Source organism: Phalacrocorax aristotelis, chromosome 3, assembly GCF_949628215.1.
Source record: "Phalacrocorax aristotelis chromosome 3, bGulAri2.1, whole genome shotgun sequence".
NCBI lineage: Eukaryota > Metazoa > Chordata > Aves > Suliformes > Phalacrocoracidae > Phalacrocorax > Phalacrocorax aristotelis.
Genome location: NC_134278.1, coordinates 8,121,494 through 8,139,939, shown reverse-complemented (window position 1 = coordinate 8,139,939; position 18,446 = coordinate 8,121,494). Strand labels below are relative to the sequence as shown.

The 18,446-nt window shown below is 41.1% G+C and overlaps 1 protein-coding gene across 4 annotated transcripts in view; it reads left to right on the top strand.

Moving 5' to 3' along the window:
* GCFC2 (GC-rich sequence DNA-binding factor 2) overlaps positions 1–18,446 on the top strand; it is a 28,897-nt gene that overhangs the window by 5,385 nt on the left and 5,066 nt on the right. Inside the window, exons 3-15 of one of the 4 annotated variants that reach the window (XM_075086672.1) lie at positions 4,399–4,551; positions 5,203–5,421; positions 6,475–6,560; positions 8,039–8,156; positions 9,968–10,167; positions 11,129–11,252; positions 12,913–12,991; positions 14,232–14,344; positions 15,083–15,282; positions 15,700–15,847; positions 16,123–16,244; positions 17,447–17,523; positions 18,269–18,335. In XM_075086672.1, the coding sequence (XP_074942773.1) occupies positions 4,399–4,551; positions 5,203–5,421; positions 6,475–6,560; positions 8,039–8,156; positions 9,968–10,167; positions 11,129–11,252; positions 12,913–12,991; positions 14,232–14,344; positions 15,083–15,282; positions 15,700–15,847; positions 16,123–16,244; positions 17,447–17,523; positions 18,269–18,335 (1,706 nt within the window). Of the gene's footprint in view, positions 1–4,398; positions 4,552–5,202; positions 5,422–6,474; positions 6,561–8,038; positions 8,157–9,967; positions 10,168–11,128; positions 11,253–12,912; positions 12,992–14,231; positions 14,345–15,082; positions 15,283–15,696; positions 15,848–16,122; positions 16,245–17,446; positions 17,524–18,268; positions 18,336–18,446 lie in introns of all 4 variants that reach the window. The other 3 variants (XM_075086671.1, XM_075086674.1, XM_075086673.1) reach the window with 3 other exon arrangements.

Sequence of the window (18,446 nt, the reverse complement as noted above, 5' to 3'; positions counted from 1 at the left end):
AGCAGTTTCTGCTACTTGTCGTGTAGGACTCCATACAGCAGCCTTCCATCTCCGGTGCTTTCCCACAAGGCGACAGGACCCATCAGTGAACAGGGCATATTGCTTCTCCTTTTCTGGCAGTGTGTTATACAGTGGGGCTTCTTCAGCACGTGTCACCTCCTCCTCTGGTGATAATCCAAAATCTTTCCCTTCTGGCCAGTCCATAATCACTTCCAAGATTCCTGGGCGACTGGGGTTTCCTACTCGAGCCCGCTGGGTGATCAGTGCAACCCATTTACTCCACGTAGCATCAGTTGCATGGTGTGTAGAGGGGATGTTTCCTTTGAACATCCAGCCCAGCACTGGCAGTCGGGGTGCCAGGAGCAACTGTGCTTCAGTACCAACCACTTCTGAAGCAGCTCGAACCCCTTCATATGCTGCCAATATCTCTTTTTCAGTTGGAGTATAGCGGGCTTCAGACCCTCTGTATCCCCGACTCCAAAACCCTAGGGGTCGACCCCGGGTCTCCCCAGGTGCTTTCTGCCAGAGACTCCAGGTAGGGCCATTCTCCCCGGCTGCAGTGTAGAGCACATTTTTTACATCTTGTCCTGCCCGGACTGGCCCAAGAGCTACTGCATGGATTATTTCTTGTTGAATCTGTTCAAAGGCTTGTCGTTGCTCAGGGCCCCATTTGAAATCATTCTTTTTCCGGGTCACTTGATAGAGAGGGCTCACGATCAGACTGTAATTTGGAATATGCATTCTCCAAAAACCCACAACGCCCTAGAAAGCTTGTGTTTCCTTTTTGCTAGTTGGTGGAGACATGGCTGCTATTTTGTTGATCACATCCATTGGAATCTGACGACGACCATCTTGCCATTTGATTCCTAAGAACTGGATTTCTCGTGCAGGTCCCTTCACCTTACTTTGTTTTATGGCAAAACCAGCCTTCAGAAGGATTTGGACTATTTTCTCACCTTTCTCAAAAACTTCTTCCGCTGTGTTGCCCCACACAATGATGTCATCAATGTATTGAAGGTGTTCTGGAGCTTCTCCCTGTTCCAGTACAGTCTGAATCAGTCCATGGCAAATGGTAGGGCTGTGTTTCCACCCCTGGGGCAGTCGATTCCAGGTGTACTGGACGCCCCTCCGTGTGAAAGCAAACTGTGGCCTGCACTCTGCTGCCAGAGGGATTGAGAAGAATGCATTAGCAATATCAATTGTGGCATACCACTTGGCCGCCTTTGACTCCAGTTTGTATTGAAGTTCTAGCATGTCTGGCACAGCAGCACTCAACGGTGGAGTGACTTCGTTCAGGCCACGGTAGTCTACTGTTAGTCTCCACTCTCCATTAGACTTCCGGAATGGCCATATGGGACTGTTAAAGGGTGAGTGGGTTTTACTGATGACTCCTTGGCTCCTCAGTTGGTGAATGAGTTTATGGATGGGGATCAGAGAGTCTCTGTTGGTGCGATATTGCCGCCGGTGCACTGTTGTGGTGGCGATTGGCACCTGTTGTTCTTTGACCTTCAGCAACCCCACGACAGAAGGGTCCTTTGAGAGACCGGGCAAGGTAGACAGCTGTTCAGTTTCCTCCGTCTCCAAGGCAGCTACACCAAAAGCCCACTTGTAACCTTTTGGGTCCTTGAAATACCCTCTCCTGAGGTAGTCTATGCCAAGGATGCACGGAGCCTCTGGGCCAGTCACAATGGGGTGCTTCTGCCACTCATTGCCAGTTAGGCTCACTTCGGCCTCCAATACAGTTAGCTCTTGAGATCTCCCTGTCACTCCAGCAATGCTGATGGGTTCTGCCCCTATATAGTTTGATGGCATTAAGGTGCACTGTGTGCTGGTGTCCACTAAAGCTTTATACTCCTGTGGGTCGGACGTGCCAGGCCATCGGATCCACACAGTCCAGTAAGCCCGGTTATCCCTTTCCTCCACCCGGCTGGAGGCAGGGCCCCTCTAGTCCTGATCATGGCAGTCACAACTCACTTCCTGTAACTGTGAATCAGGAGTCCCTCTATTACACTTAGAAATAAAATCTGCGCTTCTACTCCTCTGTCTGGGGACTTGCTCGCTGGAAACTGGAGCAGCAGCTTTCCTGGAAGAGCCTCCCTGAGTGACTGTTCTTCCTTGCAGTTCATGTACTCGTGCCTGTAGGGTCGAAGTAGGCTTGCCATCCCACCTCATCATGTCCTCTCCGTGGTCACGCAGGTAGAACCATAGGGTGGCCCGTGGTGTGTATCCCCTTCTTTGAGCCAAAGGACGCTTATTCCTAACAGCTGAGACACTGCTCTGTCGAGGTGGGGAGTAGGACAGATCTTCTTTGAGTTGCTGGACCTCTTGGGATAGTTTCTCCACAGCAGAGACAAGCGAGGAAGAGATATTTGTGTCGTAATCCCGGAGTCTATCTATCACCTCTGCCACCGTTGGTGTCTCGTCATCTTTCCAGGACATCACTGCCAATGAGTTTGCATGCGAAGATGGTGCGCTCCGTACAAACTTCCGCCACATGGGTCGTGTGCACTCGGCTTCATCTGGATCTTTGGATGACCGTTGATCATCCAGGTCACCATAAATCACCTCAAACACAGCTAATTCCCTTAGATACTGGATGCCTTTCTCCATAGTTGTCCATTTTCCTGGACGATATGTAACATCTTCTTTAAAGGGATACCTTTCCTTCACTCCAGACAGGAGTCGCCTCCAGAGGCTGAGGGCTTGTGGTTTTTTTCCAATTGCTTTGTCAACGCCCCCTTCCCCAGAAAGGGATCCCAATTGTTTGGCTTCTTTTCCCTCTAGTTCCAGGCTACTGGCCCCATTATCCCAGCATCGGAGCAGCCAGGTGACAATGTGCTCACCTGAACGACAGCTATAATCTTTTCGCATATCTCGCAACTCACTTAAGGACAGGGATCGGGTGGTCTCTATTTCATTTATTACTTCTCCCTCCTCTCCCCACGATGGCCCTGGTTCTTCATCATCCCGTTCTAAACGAGTTGATGTCCGCTTCCAATATTTCGTCTTGTGTACGGGGGCAACTGATACTGGTACGGGTTTATTTTCTGAGCTAGCTCTGGTACTTGTTGTGGGGGTTTGAGTGGCTGCAGTGCCTGTTGTCAGGGCTGGATTGTCTACAGTGCCAGTCACTTTGCATTTCAATCCAGAGACCTTCTCTTCCCTCTGGGGGCACTGAATACTGTTGAGCAGGGCTCGGTATGCATGGGCCAGACCCCAGCATGTTGCAGTTATCTGTGTCTCTCTGGAGTTCCCAGCGTAACAACATACTTTCTCCAAATATTCTGCTAGTTTTTTAGGATTCTGCACTTGTTCGGGGGTGAAACTCCAAAACACTGGGGGTGCCCACTGCCCTAGGTATTTGCCCATGCTATCCCACATGCCCTGCCACTCGTAACTATCAAGCCTCGGGGCAGATTTCTGGGTGATATTCTTAAGTTGCTTAGTCAAAACCAAAACAACATGCCCAAAAACTAACAATAAGTGCACCTTAACCACCCAAGGATGTTCAAGATACAAAAACGTTGTTGTAACAAAGGCACAGACATCATAGAACAAAGTTGCAAAGGTACTATTCTGTATTTCCTCCATATAAAATCTCTCAGAGGAGGAGGTATAATTGCTAATTGCCTCAAGAAGGTGGCATCCGAAGTACAGTAACAGTTTCAGCAAAAACCCCAAATACCAGATAAAGCTGAAAACGAGTGTTTGTATAACAAATCTTGTAGGCAAAACATTACTAATCACAGCAGAACACAGCAGACTCAAACAACCAACACCGATTTTTAACACCAACTGCAAAAAGGACAACATGGTGCTGTGACCAGCAGCTGTTGTTATCTCCAACCCTCGAGCCCCACGTTGGGCGCCAAAAAGACTGTTGTGGTTTAGTGGCAGCTCAGCCCCACACAGCCGCTCGCTCACTCCCCCACCGGTAGATGGGGGAGAGAATCAGAAGGGTAACGCTCGTGGGTTGGGATAAGAACAGTTTAATAATTAAAATTAAAAGAAACAACAGTAGAAATGCAATGTAAAGGAGAACAACGAGAGGCGCAAAGCCCCGGGGGAGGGGGGGAAGGGAGGGGAGGGGAGAGGGGGAACGAACCGCCGGAACAAACCGCACGCGCCGCAGCCACCCGGCGCCGCGCCGCCCCCGCCCCCCCTCAATATACTGGCCATGGTGTCACATGGTATGGAATGAACCTGCCATTGGCCAGTCGGGGTCAGCCGCCCCCACCATGGCCCTGCCCCTCCCAGCCCCCCCCCGCCACACCACGCGGCAGAGCGCGGGAAGCTGGAAAGGCAGCCGACCCCCACAGTGAGGAGAATTAACCCCTTCTCAGCCAAAACCAGCACACACTGAAATAATGAATCTTACTTTTTTTCCCCCTAAAACAGAAACCTGTCAGTTAGAGCCTAGAACTGGCAACACCAAAGGCACTAATGAAGAAGAAGAGGGGAAGGATGAAAGTTATTCTTCACGAAGTGCGGACAGCTCAGACTCTGAAAATGAGTCCAGCTCGCCAGAGAGGAGGAAGGATTTATCACCAGGTTAGTTTCCTGGATTTTTTTTTTAAAAGGAAGTTTTTTTACAACATTCTTCGTTTGAAGTATGTGACAAGACAGGTGAGATGAATCACACTCAGCTTAAATCATGTTAGGTGTAGGCAGCTTGTTTGTGCTGAGTGAGGGCTACCCCTCTGAAAGAATAGTGGCAGTTCCCCAGTATTTTTGGTTGCAGGTGTTTGTTGTATTTCTGTGTTAGTTTTGGAAATGGATCAGAAATCATGACCATTGGTTTTGAAAGAAAGGTACCAAAATAAAAATCCTGTTTAATGATGCATAATTGCCCTCATGAGATTAAAATTTAAGCTCATTTGTGCTGTCTGATTTGTAAACTTTGGATTTCTTTGTAAACTCAGTAAGTTTAGTAACCCATATCTTTTGGGGAGATGGAAAAAAGGAGGACAGGCTAATGACAATTTGTTTAAAAGGAAAAAGTCTGAACTTTTGTTTTTAGACTGAGTCACTTTTTAATGCTTTTCCATCTCCTTATATTCAGTGTGGTAAGCTTAACAGAAAACTATCTTGTCCTGTATTCAGAATTGTACAGTGATCCTGAAAAGTAGTGATTATTGACATTAGAAGTGATAGAGTGGTGCTTTTAGAGTTTTGCTTAGATTTTCTTTCTCTTCAACGCAGGTAATATCCCCAGTGCAGCCTGCATTGATGCCGCTCGGAGGAAACGTCACTTAGCCAGGACACGGGCTGATTATCTTCCACTGGATGTTTCAAACAGTCATCAGGTCTCTCAGAGAAGAGAAAGCAGTGATTTAGAGAGTGAAGATGAGTCTGATACAAAGAATCTCAATTTTGCTCCTAAAATGAGAACTCTGAGGCAGAGGATAACTGAACACTTGGGTGAGTTTGTGCTGTTTCTCCCGGTGTTTGTGGTTTTGCTTTACTGACATCTGGAAGAATGTGGGACTTGCCCGGTAAAGAGCAAGTGCAGCACAAGGCTTTGCTCCCCAGGGCCTTTGGCAAAAGGCCATGCAGCTGGTGCTTGACATTTATATGGGACGTTAATCTGGTGTAGGTGGCACTAATGTGGTGGTGCAGGGTGCTTTGAGAAACACTTCAAAAATGATTTTTGGCCTTGTTGACTGCAAAAAAATTGCATTGTAGGACGCACAGCATTTAATGTGAATCAAGTTGCTGTGGCATAAGACAAACTGTCCCGCTGAAGTTTTTAAAATCCTGCCTCCTGCTTCTGGTCTGGTCTTCCCAGTGCTCTCCCTGTGTTGATGTTATGGCTGTTCTTGAAAAGGGAGGAAAAGACCCCGCAACCCAGCCCTTCAGAAGTAAACAAAACTATTGCATGTGAAGCATATGTGGCTTTTCCATTGCTTTTTTTCCTCTTATAGCTGCTTAGTTTCGTTGGCAAAGCACTGGTTTACCAGAGTTGTAAACTGGCCTTATTATTTGAATAAAGGTTATAAGTAATGTGTAACTATGAGCTGATTCTGCAATTCTGATTAATGCTGAAGAGATATTTTTGTATCTATAGTAGAGCATACATCTTAGAGCACTCAAGAATTTGTTGTGTATAATGTCACTGTTATAGTCTAACTGCACTTACTCTTATTTATGTGTACTATACACAGCGTTGCTTTGAAACATAAAAATTAGATATTTGTGCTCCTCACACAGCAGCAGTAGTTGTCTGAGAACCAGTATGTTGGGCAAATTAATATTGGTGTGAATTCTGCAAATCCCACTAGCCATTTCCAGCCTTCCTTGCCTTTCAGTTTGTATGTCCTCCATCTACAATTTTTTAATGTGCTGGTTTTTGTGTGTATCACTTCCCTGTAATGGTTGGGAGAACCATTGTTGCTTTAGAAGGAGGAGAACGTGGGAGGGGAAAAACAGATAAAGGATGTAATTATATCTAGTAATGATTGTTTTTGCTTCCAGTGTCTGTGAGCGATGAGTCAAGTGAAGATGAAGCACAAATGAAGTGGGAAGAACAGCAAATAAAGAAAGCCATTAAACTCTCTCAGGTGACACAAGCTTTCCTAACCATTGGAAGATGCTTTTTGTTCATTGGCAAGAGATCTGGAGTACTGTCATATCTCCTACCTGCCCTCTCATTAGGGAGACTTTTGGGAAGTTACACCCTAATTCTTCAGAGAACAGGCAACAGAAATAGGGGAGGATGATGATGCAAATCTGTAATGTCTGTCTAGCTATTCAGAAGCAGGGTTTTGTTGTCTACCTGTAGGTGATGGAAGACAGTGAGAAGCAGAGAATGAAATTCTAAACCCTGATATTTTTGCTGCCATGCAAGGGATCTTGAAAGCAAGAGTATGCAAATACTGCAAACGTCAAAAAGTCACAAAGCAAGAATTATTCTTTTATTATGCTAAATTTCTGTTGAGTGGCAGAGAGCTCTTTCACACTTCAGCAGAATTGTGGTTCTTTTGTGGTAAATAATTGGCAAAAATGAACTGTGTATCTTGTGATGAGCTGGAAGTTTTTGTTACTGGCTTGAATCACCTACTCTGGATCAGACTAGGAAAATCTGAATAGCCCGTTCTTAATTTCAAAATAAACAATTGTAGAAATTTCTGCCTGTTAAATGGAAGTGGTTAGAGGACTGGGAGAAAGTTAGATCTCTGCTGCTGAATTTCAAATCCAGTATGATTGGTGTTCTTGGGTCCTCATACTCTACTTGTTTCTCGAAAACTTAATTTCTGCTGTTCAGGAAACTACAACGATTTTTAGTAGCAGACCTTGTTAGTCATGGAGTTCATTACTTCACCTGATGGTTTTGGGTTGATTTTAATATACAAACTTCTACTGTTTTAGAATGCCAACTGTCTATATAAGCTAGAATTCAGTGGAATCCTTTTTTAAGTTATAGTTACAATTAAGCTGAGTTGTCAGGATGAAAAAAAAAATCTTTTGGCCACTGGTTTGGTCAGAAGGTAGCATTCGTATTTTTTGGGGGGGAGGAAATAAAAGTTTACTATGAGAAAATACAATGTGACTAAATAGATGGCAAATAATTTATCATAAATATATTCAAATAGTTTTGAAAAAGCAAGATACGAGAAATCAGGTATCATCACTGCTTGGCTATAGTTTATTTCTACATTTTTATATTTAGAATCTTAATACTAGTGAAGTTGCAGCTGTCCATATAGAAGCATTATGTGTTATTGAAAGTTACAATATTTTTAGACCAAGACAACAGCTTAAGTGTACCCTAAATTACGGATTACTTTGTGCTGTTTGTATGTTTATGAACTGCATATTTTTATACAACATATGTATGCAGCTTTTTATACTTCATCACCCTTGCTTTTGTTGTACTTTTCTATACAACATTTTCTGTACTTAATCTGATGAATGAAATATGTGTCTTTATATCATATGCCTTCTGTAGTCAAATGGTCCGTCTTGTTGATCTATAGAACTGCAGAGGAAAAACTTGTGTAAATGGTGTATTAAAAATTAATGCTTAAATTTCTTGCAGGAAAGTTTTGATGATGATTCCCTGTGTAAATCTCAGCCAGCTAAACCAAAGTTTGATCCCTCTGTTTCTCTACCACCTGTGAACTTGGAAATTGTGAAGAAGCGACTGACTGAAAGGTAACTCTTACAAACTTAAATTTCGAGTTGTCTGAGTTTTTGTCACAGAATGAGGGATGACAGCTTTGAAGTCTTATTCTTTTTCCAGAGTATTGGATGGATTTGGGTTTGTTAATTCACGTGTAATACACCTGTTGTGATGTCCAGTAGAGTATCAAAGTTTTTAACTTTACCAGGAAATGCTTTGTTGTAGGGGAGCATTTTGACTTTTCAAGACTGTTTTATCAATTAGAACTTCAGAGAGTAAGTTCATTTAAATGGCAGCAGCTTTTTATGCTTGCTGGTAGTTCTTGACAGGAGCATTGGTTCAATGTTATGTTTGCCCAGCAAGCAAAACTTCAACGAGGGCAGATGGAGCTGGCAATTCTAGCCCTCTTATGGTGGTTCTCCTACCAGCTGCAAAAATACCTCAGTATTTCCTAAAGCAGCAGTAAGTTCTCTACAGCCTGTTTAGGCAAACTAGAACCTGCCTTGATTTTTTTTTCTTTAGTTGTGTGCCAGGCTGTGACTTTTCTTTAGCTGTTCAGCTGCTGTATGTGCAGCTGAAGTGTCCTGGGATGGAGGTGGGAGCCTCCAAGAGGGTGTGTGAGAAGGACAGCTGGGGTCAGGCATCCTAAGGTAAGCCATTCCCTGTCTTCTCTCAGAGCACCGGGAAGCAGCTGTTGAGATAAGTTTAGACAAGTAACATTATACAGCTGAAACATAAATGTGTGCTACAGACTTGCACCAAGCTCTCTCTGTATATCCTTTGCTTTGTACAGGCCATTATTCATGTGCTTGTTTAAAGAACTGCAACTAAATTGGAGTGAATATTTTTGTGAAAATGTATGCTTTCTTTGCTGTAATCACCTGAAAGGAATGAGTTAAATGAAGTAGGAATTTGGGTATAGAATCAAATAAGAAAAATGCAAATAAGGCTATCAAGAGTGGGAAACCTATTTGGAAGACAGCAAGAAAGGGAGGGGCAACCTGTTTGATGTAAGCTTTATAGATGTGTTTAACATGATAAATGCTGAAATAGCTTTTTTAACTTGTAGCACAGTAGAGAACAACAGCTTAGTTCAATTATTTTCATTGAAAAGTGTTCCCTGCTACAGAGAAATGAAATAAGTTGTGGTCTGTTTCTTGGTTCTGTTACAGGCTTGCTCAAGCTGAGCAATCACTTGGGCTATGTAAGGAGGGAATGGATAAAAAGAAAAGAGGAAGCAGAATTGTAATATGTGTAAATGCTCCTGTGCTACCTATCTGATTGGTGATCTGATCCATATCTACTAATCACTAGTGATTAGTGATCTGATTAGATCTGACTTAGTGACAGCTGTAGACAGAGGTTCCTGGGATTTATGGCTTACTAGCAGCAGGAGTCCTCAGTTGGTTTGTATTTAGTGGTGAGCACATGGTGGATGCTTATAGGTACTGCTATCCATGCAACTTACGTTAAACCACTATGGGCATGCTGACATGAGCTGTAGTTTTCCTCAGATCGTGTTGGGTACATCCATTTAATGTGATGTCACAAAATCTGGCTTTTTATGTTTTTGGGAAGTGTGGCGTATTGAGGAATCCAGGTAAGATGTCAGAGGTGCTTTCAAAACTACCACTACGTAAGTGACGTTTGAGTCTCCAAAGCATGATGCTTGTCCACACCCCATGCTTCTGCAAGTGTTGGCAGGAGATAAGTCTTTCAAGGCCTCTTAGCTCAAGTGCATGTACTATTATTAGCACAGGCAAAGATTTTGCATGTGATTATAATGGGAAAAATATTTTAGAATGTATCAACTGTTAACTTGGCAATAGTTTTAGTTGTCTGGGTTTCTCTTTTTTAGGATAACGTCATTACAGGATGTGCACCGTGCCCACCAGAGGGAGTATGAAAAATACATGGAGGATATTGAAAGTTCAAAGATGTCTGTCCAGGAGTTAGAGAAGTCTTCGGATGCAGCTCTGAATTACAAATTCTACAGGGCCATGAAGACCTATGTAGAAAACTTGATAAACTGTTTGAATGAAAAAGTATGAATATTTTCCTTTTCCTTTTTTTATTAAGATGATAAAGGTACATTCTGTAAATGAAAGATGAGAGGATTTTGTTTGGAAGAGATGAGGGACAGCACTCAGTTAAAAACCAGTTCTACCAGAAATTTTAACATAACAGGAAACAAAATATAGGGAAAACCAATCCACCCTCACCTGAATGATGATCAAGCTAGCATAGGTATACTGACTTGAGCTGTGATCTCACCTAGGTTCTCTTGGATGAAAACAAAAAGTAACTGGAGGGAGTTTTCTGCAGTTCTAGTAACCAGAGTGCACTGAAGCTGAATGAGAGGTGGTGCTTAAATTCAGTTTTGGGATGTCTCTCTGTATGTAACCCTGAATAAAAACATTTTGATATTAAGATTTCATGTTAGGTTCGGGCTGGGATTGAGTTAGCAGAGCTCTGTGAGAATTTGTCTATGTATCAGTTGCATCTGTTTCCTGAACTACAAACCTTGTGTATTTAAAAAAGTAAAGACTGGGTGAAGGGGAGGAGCTGCCTAAAGTTTGGCCTCAGAGGATAACAGCAGTTTACTTTCACTATGGATAGTGCTATCAAATCTGATCTACATCACTTAATTGCATTGCAGTTGTGAAGTTCTTAATGCAACGTTAAAGAGAACAAATGTTAGTTAATACGTTTTCTTTAATGGCGAATGGCTCGAAAGCAGACTAAATGCACCAATAGCATGCTGTTGAATCCTTTTGTATGAAGTCTTAGGTAGTCCTGTGATGAGTGACTGGTATTTAGTTTATGTTTTTCAGCCATACAAAAAAGTCTGAAAAACTCCAGTGACCAGGAATTACTCTTCAATCTGTGGTACTTTGGTTCTAATTTCACAGCTATGCTGAAAACCCATGGAAACTGTTTTTTTTTTTTTAATTCTTTTGGGATCTTAATTAATTGAAAACCTGATTACTGTTTACTATATTTCAGCTGAAATACATTAATGATCTAGAATTGGCTGTGCATGCACTTCTTCAGCGACGAGCCATGAGAGTATTGAAACGAAGGCAAGATGAGCTGAAAAGCGAATCTGCTTCTATTCAACATCTGACAAGTTAGTATGAAGTTAGAAGTTTTCTTATTGAAACATTCACTCTTTTGAGCAGAGATAGACAGTTACTTTTTGGATGAAGGTTGTAATTTTCACCTTCCAATTGTCAGTAGGTATGCTCTACTATACCTCAGTTGAAATCCTTACCTCAGTAAGGCCCATGATACTGTTTTTCTCTTGTTTAATAGTGAACGTAACATGACCAAGTAGTTTGTCAATTTTTAGTTATTCAATTCAGAAACTTCCCATCAATATTTAAAAAGAAAAACCTAGTCAGTGTTCTAGTAGGCCTTAAGTTGGAGAAACCTCACTTTTTATGCAATCTGGTGAATATATGAAAAAGCAGTGTGTTTACTTGACAACGTCACTTTTACATGAGAATGTCTTTAAGGCTACGTGTGTGCTCAGAATGGAGATTTCAAACAAGGTGACACTTAATGAAGGGGAGGACATGAAGGAAGAAGCCATTTTGTGAAAGGGTTTTATCTAAAACAAATAGTGTTTTCAGTCACTGTAGGAAGAATTATTACAATTTTCTCATATTTTCTTTCCATACCAATGTATTGTTTATATGCAGCGTGAATCTTCAGCTGCTTCTGTTTAAAGAAAACTACCCAAACCTCCAAAACCAAGCCCTTTTAAACTGTTTAGGCAGAACCAAGAACAATATGCTTGGAGCTGCTGGGAGCAGATGGAGGCCGGGCACACCAGTTTCTAGTAACTACTCATCATATGGGCTCAGTCTTCTCACTCAGCTGGATAAACTGCTGCTAAGAGAAAGCTAGCAGCCTGTATAATTTTGTAAAATGGTGTAGTAGACTGACAGCAGGTGTTAAGAAGAAAAAGGTAGTGCCATAATAGTTGCTATTAAAACGATTTTACTTCCAGCTCAATACAGATGAGACTGTGCTTGGATATTTAACAGTGCTTTTAATTGCTTTTTATGTCCCTAGTTGTACGTAATAGAGTGGAAAGGCTGGTTTTTCTTCTCTGATAATGCTTTGGTAACAGTATACTTTTTTTTCTTCTTGGTGTGCTGTGCGCATATCAGCCAGCTAATAGTGATAATGAATGTCCCAACTAGAAAATGCTTCTAGATTCCAATTCTGTGTTGAACTCAAGAATCAGAGTAGGGCTAATTGGGGTCGCAGTCAGTGACCACACAGAAAGCAGGAGGCAGCGGGGAGCTGACTAGTCTTGAATCTACATGCAATGATTTTGAACAGTGTAAATCAGGGATTTAATTTCCATTGCAATGTTGGAACTGAACCTCAAAAGTTACTCTGATTTACTCCATGGTTTCGTTTTTGACTTGGAGGACAAAGGCAGGTCCCTGTGCTTGCCTTTCACACTGCTAAGGACCTGCTGTGGAAGCCGCTAATTTCCTTTTCCGGGATTGGGAAGCAATAAGCATGATCTGGAATGTCATCAAACTCACCTTTTCATCAACTGCTTTATGGGAACAACCACATTTGACTATGTGCAGTTAATAGTACTTTGTGTTACTCTGGAGGCTGTTAGAGGTTTGATTAGGAGTTTTGATTTTTCTTTGGCCATTTTCCAAATGAAGAATGATAGAAGGATAATCGGTGTTTCCTGTTTGAGAAAATAGGAACTTTAAAATCATACCATTTTATTATTGGCTGCTTCTGTCTTCTGGTAGGTGGGAATGACAAGCCAACTAATGGCAGCTTGGAAGGTGATGAGAAGACACAGCTTCTGGAAATGTGTGAACATCGAAGGTAGGTATTTTGTATGTGCATGCTGAATTCTGATAAAGGTACTGTACACTGGCTTTCTGTTATTTATGCAGTGATGAATGTAAACCTGTACGATTACTAGATGAGATTATACAAAAAAAAAAAAGGTATTTGGTTTCCAAAACTCAAAGTACTTGGAAACCATCTATTTGTTAATGTCATTCTCTTCATCTTGATTTGAAACTGAATGCAAATAGATCTTGTTATTTTAAATTAACAAGTCTTAAGTAAGGCTATTTACAAAACTATATGACAGAAACTTTTTCTGTCCTGTTGTAATAAATAAAATTATGACCTTATACAGAAACATACTTTTGTATTACTGTACAGATAGCAAAAAAAGTTAGGCAGTGTTGCTGCTGCTGGGGGCAGTGGTGGCAGCGAGTCAGGCAAAGCAATATCTAGTCCCTCCCCTGCTATCAGTGTAGGCAGATATTACGTTTTGGATATTATAGTGTTCAGAGACCACTACTGATTTTTTCCAAAGGTACTGGGACCACTGAAAGTTTTTCAGTTGCGTTGGTGCCTCAAGTCCTAACTGCTTTGAAGTGACAAGAACTTCAGCACTTTAGTGGATGAAATATGATACAATAAGAAATTCCACTTGAAGCAGTTAATCTTTATGCTAGTTGATGTAAAGAACTATGAAATTATTTATACATATAACTTTCATATGATATCTCATTTTCTGGTGGCAGAGATGCCAGCTTTTGATTTTGCAGCCTGTTACGATCCTTAGTGTCATGGCAGTAGCTTTTTTGAGCCCAGCTGGCAGCTGGGCGCTGTCAATTTTTTACGTGGGTAGTTGCACGGGTGTTCCAGAACCGAGATGTCAGACTGAGAGCTCAGTAGTTTTCTGTACACTAAAACTCTCAGAGGTAGTGTGGAGTACCATGCTAGGTGTTTAGTGTTCCAGGTGGGTTGAGCTACTAACCTCATCAGCGGGAATGAGGTGAAGTGAAGGTTGTTACATGGTTCACTGGGGAGATCAGAGACATCGCTCTAACCTCCTTTTTTATGTCAGTTCCCAAAGCACCTCCTTCTTCCATAGTTTGTCCTTATGGCTACAGAATTACTATTGGTCCCTGATCGTGCTTCCTTAGGCTGTTGCTCTCACAACATGCTTCCAGTACATTTTTTTGAAGTCAGATTATTTTTTTTGTTAAGCTTGCTTCCATGTACAAGGGGAGGATAACTCATCTGAGTTCATTACAAAATACAGGACTTGCAGACGGCAAGTGAGAGAGCGTTCAGGAGAAGCTGATCACCATGAAGGCATGTCGAGTGATGATGAGCTGTCTCCGACAGAGGCGACCGAGTTCCAGAAGAGCAGAGGTTGGTGACAGTCTTATTGTGATGTCTGAGAACAAAATCTCTTTCTGACACTTTTTAATTACTTTTTTTAGGAAAGGTAAAGAAATACTTCATTGGAGTTACATGTTCTTAGGTTTACACACTGTAGAAAAGAAATGTGTTCAGAGAGTTCTGACTAACGACTTGGGAAGAACAGGTGTATGGCTGTAGATATCTTTTGGTACGAGTTATGTGATGGTGGCATTACACACAACTGTTTGAACCAAAGTAAGCTCTTTAGATGATGTCAAAGCTGAAGTGACAGTGCTCAGTGCAATGCTACAATGTGTTTTGTATGATCAATTCATTTTCTGAAGATAGAGTGAATTAAAGGTTGTTGTGTAAATGATCTGGAATGAATGGATGAAGAGGAGCAGGGAAGGAAGTAATACCTTTTCTACAGATAACCAGAAGTGTTTTAATGTCTGATATTTTATTGTGCTGGTATAAAGTTTGAAATGCAGTGGTTGTATAAATCTGTGGAATAGATTGTGAAGGAACTTGCCTTTTTTGGTCTTCTGACAGTATTTTTTTTCCAAAACTGGGTTTTCCAGGGAGACGGTTTTAAAACCCATTTCAGTGTCAGACGTGTTAAAGATATATCTACATGACAAACACAGTTGTCATTTCTTATGTCCTATAGTTGCATAAATTCTTTAGCTTATGCCTCAATAAGTTCTGTGATTGTTTCTTTTTATTCCCAATGAATATTATCCATAGATAACGTTTTAGAGGATAGTAGGAAAGTCTTTGAAGATGTACATGCAGATTTTTGTGACATCAGAAAAATCCTGTTGAAATTCCAGGAATGGAAAGAGAAGTTTCCTGACTCTTACTGTGATGCTTATATCAGTTTCTGCCTGCCTAAACTATTAAATCCGTTGATCAGAGTTCAGTTAATAAATTGGAATCCACTTGAGGTAGGTGCATCAGCTGACTTTGTTTTCTTAAATTGTATGTGTGCTCGTGTATTATGTAGTAATATGAAAAATGAGGTGTCTTTTCTATACATAGCACAGTGCATTAGAAATGAATAGAAACATACTGTGTTGGTCTCGGAGGTTGAAGCATGTAGTTGGCATCTTCTTAACTTTCTCCTTTCCCCTGAATTCCAGCCCCTTTTGCAACACCCCTTTTCAAAGAACTCTTTTCACGACACCTTAACAATCCTACGCTTTAAATTCTAGACTTACATCTAGTTTTCCTGATTTGCTGCTTTGGCCTGTTCAGTGATGAGGGTGGATCTGAAACTAAGTGGGAATCTGTGGTATCATTGGATGGAGCTTTTCTCTCAATCCTGACCAGCTGAACAACTGACAGGAATGATCTTTCAGCAGAACTTTACAGAGTTGGAAGAGATGCCCTGGTTCAGAGCTATAGAAGAATTCAGTGATCCCCAAAATCTATCTGAATTGAAAAGGGATGATCCTGATCAAGAAGTTTTGCCTAGAGTGATTGAAAAAACTATTCTTCCAAAAATTACAGGTATAGTAAGATTGTCTTGAAAATGTTCACTGCAGCTAGGCGATCAAACCTTAAATAAAAGTGATAGGTATCAAATAATGTTAGTAATATAACGGTGCTCCAAGATGTAGTGATTATGTAGTTCCGCAGGGTGAGGCTAAAGTAGCCTCTTCTCAAGATTAATGTGAGAGGCTTAGCTTTTTATATGTTTAGTTCTGTTACATTGTAATGCTTTGAAGCTAGAGCAGATAACTACTTGCATATATTGTGAGTGAAAGAAATTCCCTTTTTTTCAGCATTTGTAAAGAATGTGTGGGATCCTTTATCTACTTCACAGACAAAGAACCTTGTCCAGCTTTGCAGTAACATCTTTGAAAAACAAGTCCTTTCCAAAAATGAATGCAGTCAAGCAAAAGAGGTAAAAGCTCCTCTGGTACTGGGGAGGGGGAACTTCATCCACTCCGTGTGCTTTCTGTGCGTTCTCCTGTGGGTGCTCAGAACACTGTCCTGGAGTTGTTCAGGTCTGACTACTTGTTTATTTTGTCACTTTATATTAAGAAGATTCAACAGTTAAACTTCCAGCTCTCCGATGCTCTCGTTCCTGAAGATGACGGGAGATGGGCAGAAGTTAACTCCTGTTCCCAGAAAAATTCTGCCTGTACCTGCCAAGAACCTGTAGATCTACTCTTGCTCCACTGCGATAACAAGGGCTAGAATTTAGATTTGTATTTAATTATTTTCCAAATTTGAGCTTTAAATACTAATAATGGTCTGGTGGTCAACTCCTTAATCTTGTATTTATAAAGTAGATCTATAATTATAAAACTTGAAAATCACCAGAAGTTAACTAATTGGCTAGGAGAGAGACTCTTTGTAATCTTAGCAATCTTTTAATAATTACTTTTATACGCGTAGTCACGCCAGCATGCCCTTCTTCAGTCTGATTCTGGTTTTATTCTGATGTCAATCTGGAGGTTTATCTAGTGTAAAACTAGTGAAATGGGATGGATGTTTAGGCCCTGAGTAAGAAAAGAAATATTTTTAAGAAAACATTTATGCCTTCCAGATGAGCCTTCCAAAGGTCACTGATTTGAAACCATGCCTTGAAGTCCAGTGGTACAACTGACCTTAGCCAAGATACCATTTGTACAGAAAGTAAAGTAAACCAGAACTGTAAATAAATAAATGAAAAGGCTTTAAAAGAAAGGTAGATGGTGATCTGTGGCACCTAAGAGCATGTTTCCTCAAATTGCATACTATCCTGGCTATGGTGACTTTTTTTTTTGCATAGAAGTTCACAGCTTTTTATGGAGATCTTATGTGCACAACTTCATTGTTTATTTACAGAGTTTTCCTGCTGCCTTGCAAATTAACATGCAAAAAAGTCTCAGGGAAATAACTTCATCTTAAAAAAATAATCCTGTACAGATAATTGCAGCTGTGATGTCTTCTGGTTTTAATATATTCATGGTCTTAGTGTGTATTATATACACATGGCAACTGTACTTAGGTCTGATTAGCACATTGGACTTCTAGATGAACAAAATAACTGTTGAAGCTGCTACAAATGGAAGATTAAGACTTTCTTGTGAGGACACATTAATAATTCTTTTTAAATAGGATTTGATGAACATGGTTGTCCTAAGAATGAAGAAATCTATAGAGGAAGATATCTTTATTCCTCTGTATCCTAAAAGGTAAGCTGACTCTGGGACTCTCTTAAACTTTATTTCCTGTATTTCATCTGCATCTGTGGGAAAGAGAGGTATCGTAGGTGTCCATTTAACAGTTAATGGAATAACCATGCCTTCTACTGTCTTATTATAGGAAGGGTTATGAAGCCTTATTCCTATTTTTGAACCCTTTCTAATAGGGGTAACTCTTAATGCTTTTTTGCTCCTGTAACCAAAAGCTTTCCTGTATACGAGGTCCACAGTCTGGTTTTAGTATAGAAACTTGCATCTGAAGGCCTGCGTTAGGTTAGGTGGTCTGGTTTCACATGTTTGTGTCCCCTGATGCCTCCTGTCGTTCCTAAAAATAGTGCCCAGTAATAAGCATCAACAATATAAGCCCTGTTTCAAAGATGGGAATGAGTAGGAGTCTGGGAGTTGTGGGGTAAGATACAGCTAGGAGAGAAGCTTTGCTAAAGCTGGTATAGGATGTTTGGTTCTAAGCAATGCTGTTTTGGTCTGAATCCATGGTGTGTAGACACGGGTGTTTCCAACTGCGAATTCTATTGGAACTTGCTTCAAAGTAGTTGTATTATAATGGGTTGAAACTGACAACCGTTTCCTGTGACCTTTGTTCTGATTGTGGCTGTCACTGCTGAAAGAATGCCAGAATTAACATTCATCTAAGAGATCAATTGGCTGTTTACCTTCTTTTAAAAGCAAACAAAACCCAAAATCCTTACTCTACCTGTTTTCTTCTTTCCATGACCAGCGCTGTGGAAGACAAATCATCACTATGTTCAAAATTTCAAGGAAGACGGTTTTGGTCAGCTGTTAAGGTAGAGAAAATATACCTGGTGTTTTTCTTTGGAATTCACTTTAGTGAAAAAATATTTTGCAGTCAGGAAATGTATCTTCAGGCGAGTCTGAGTCCTGGGATATTAATACAT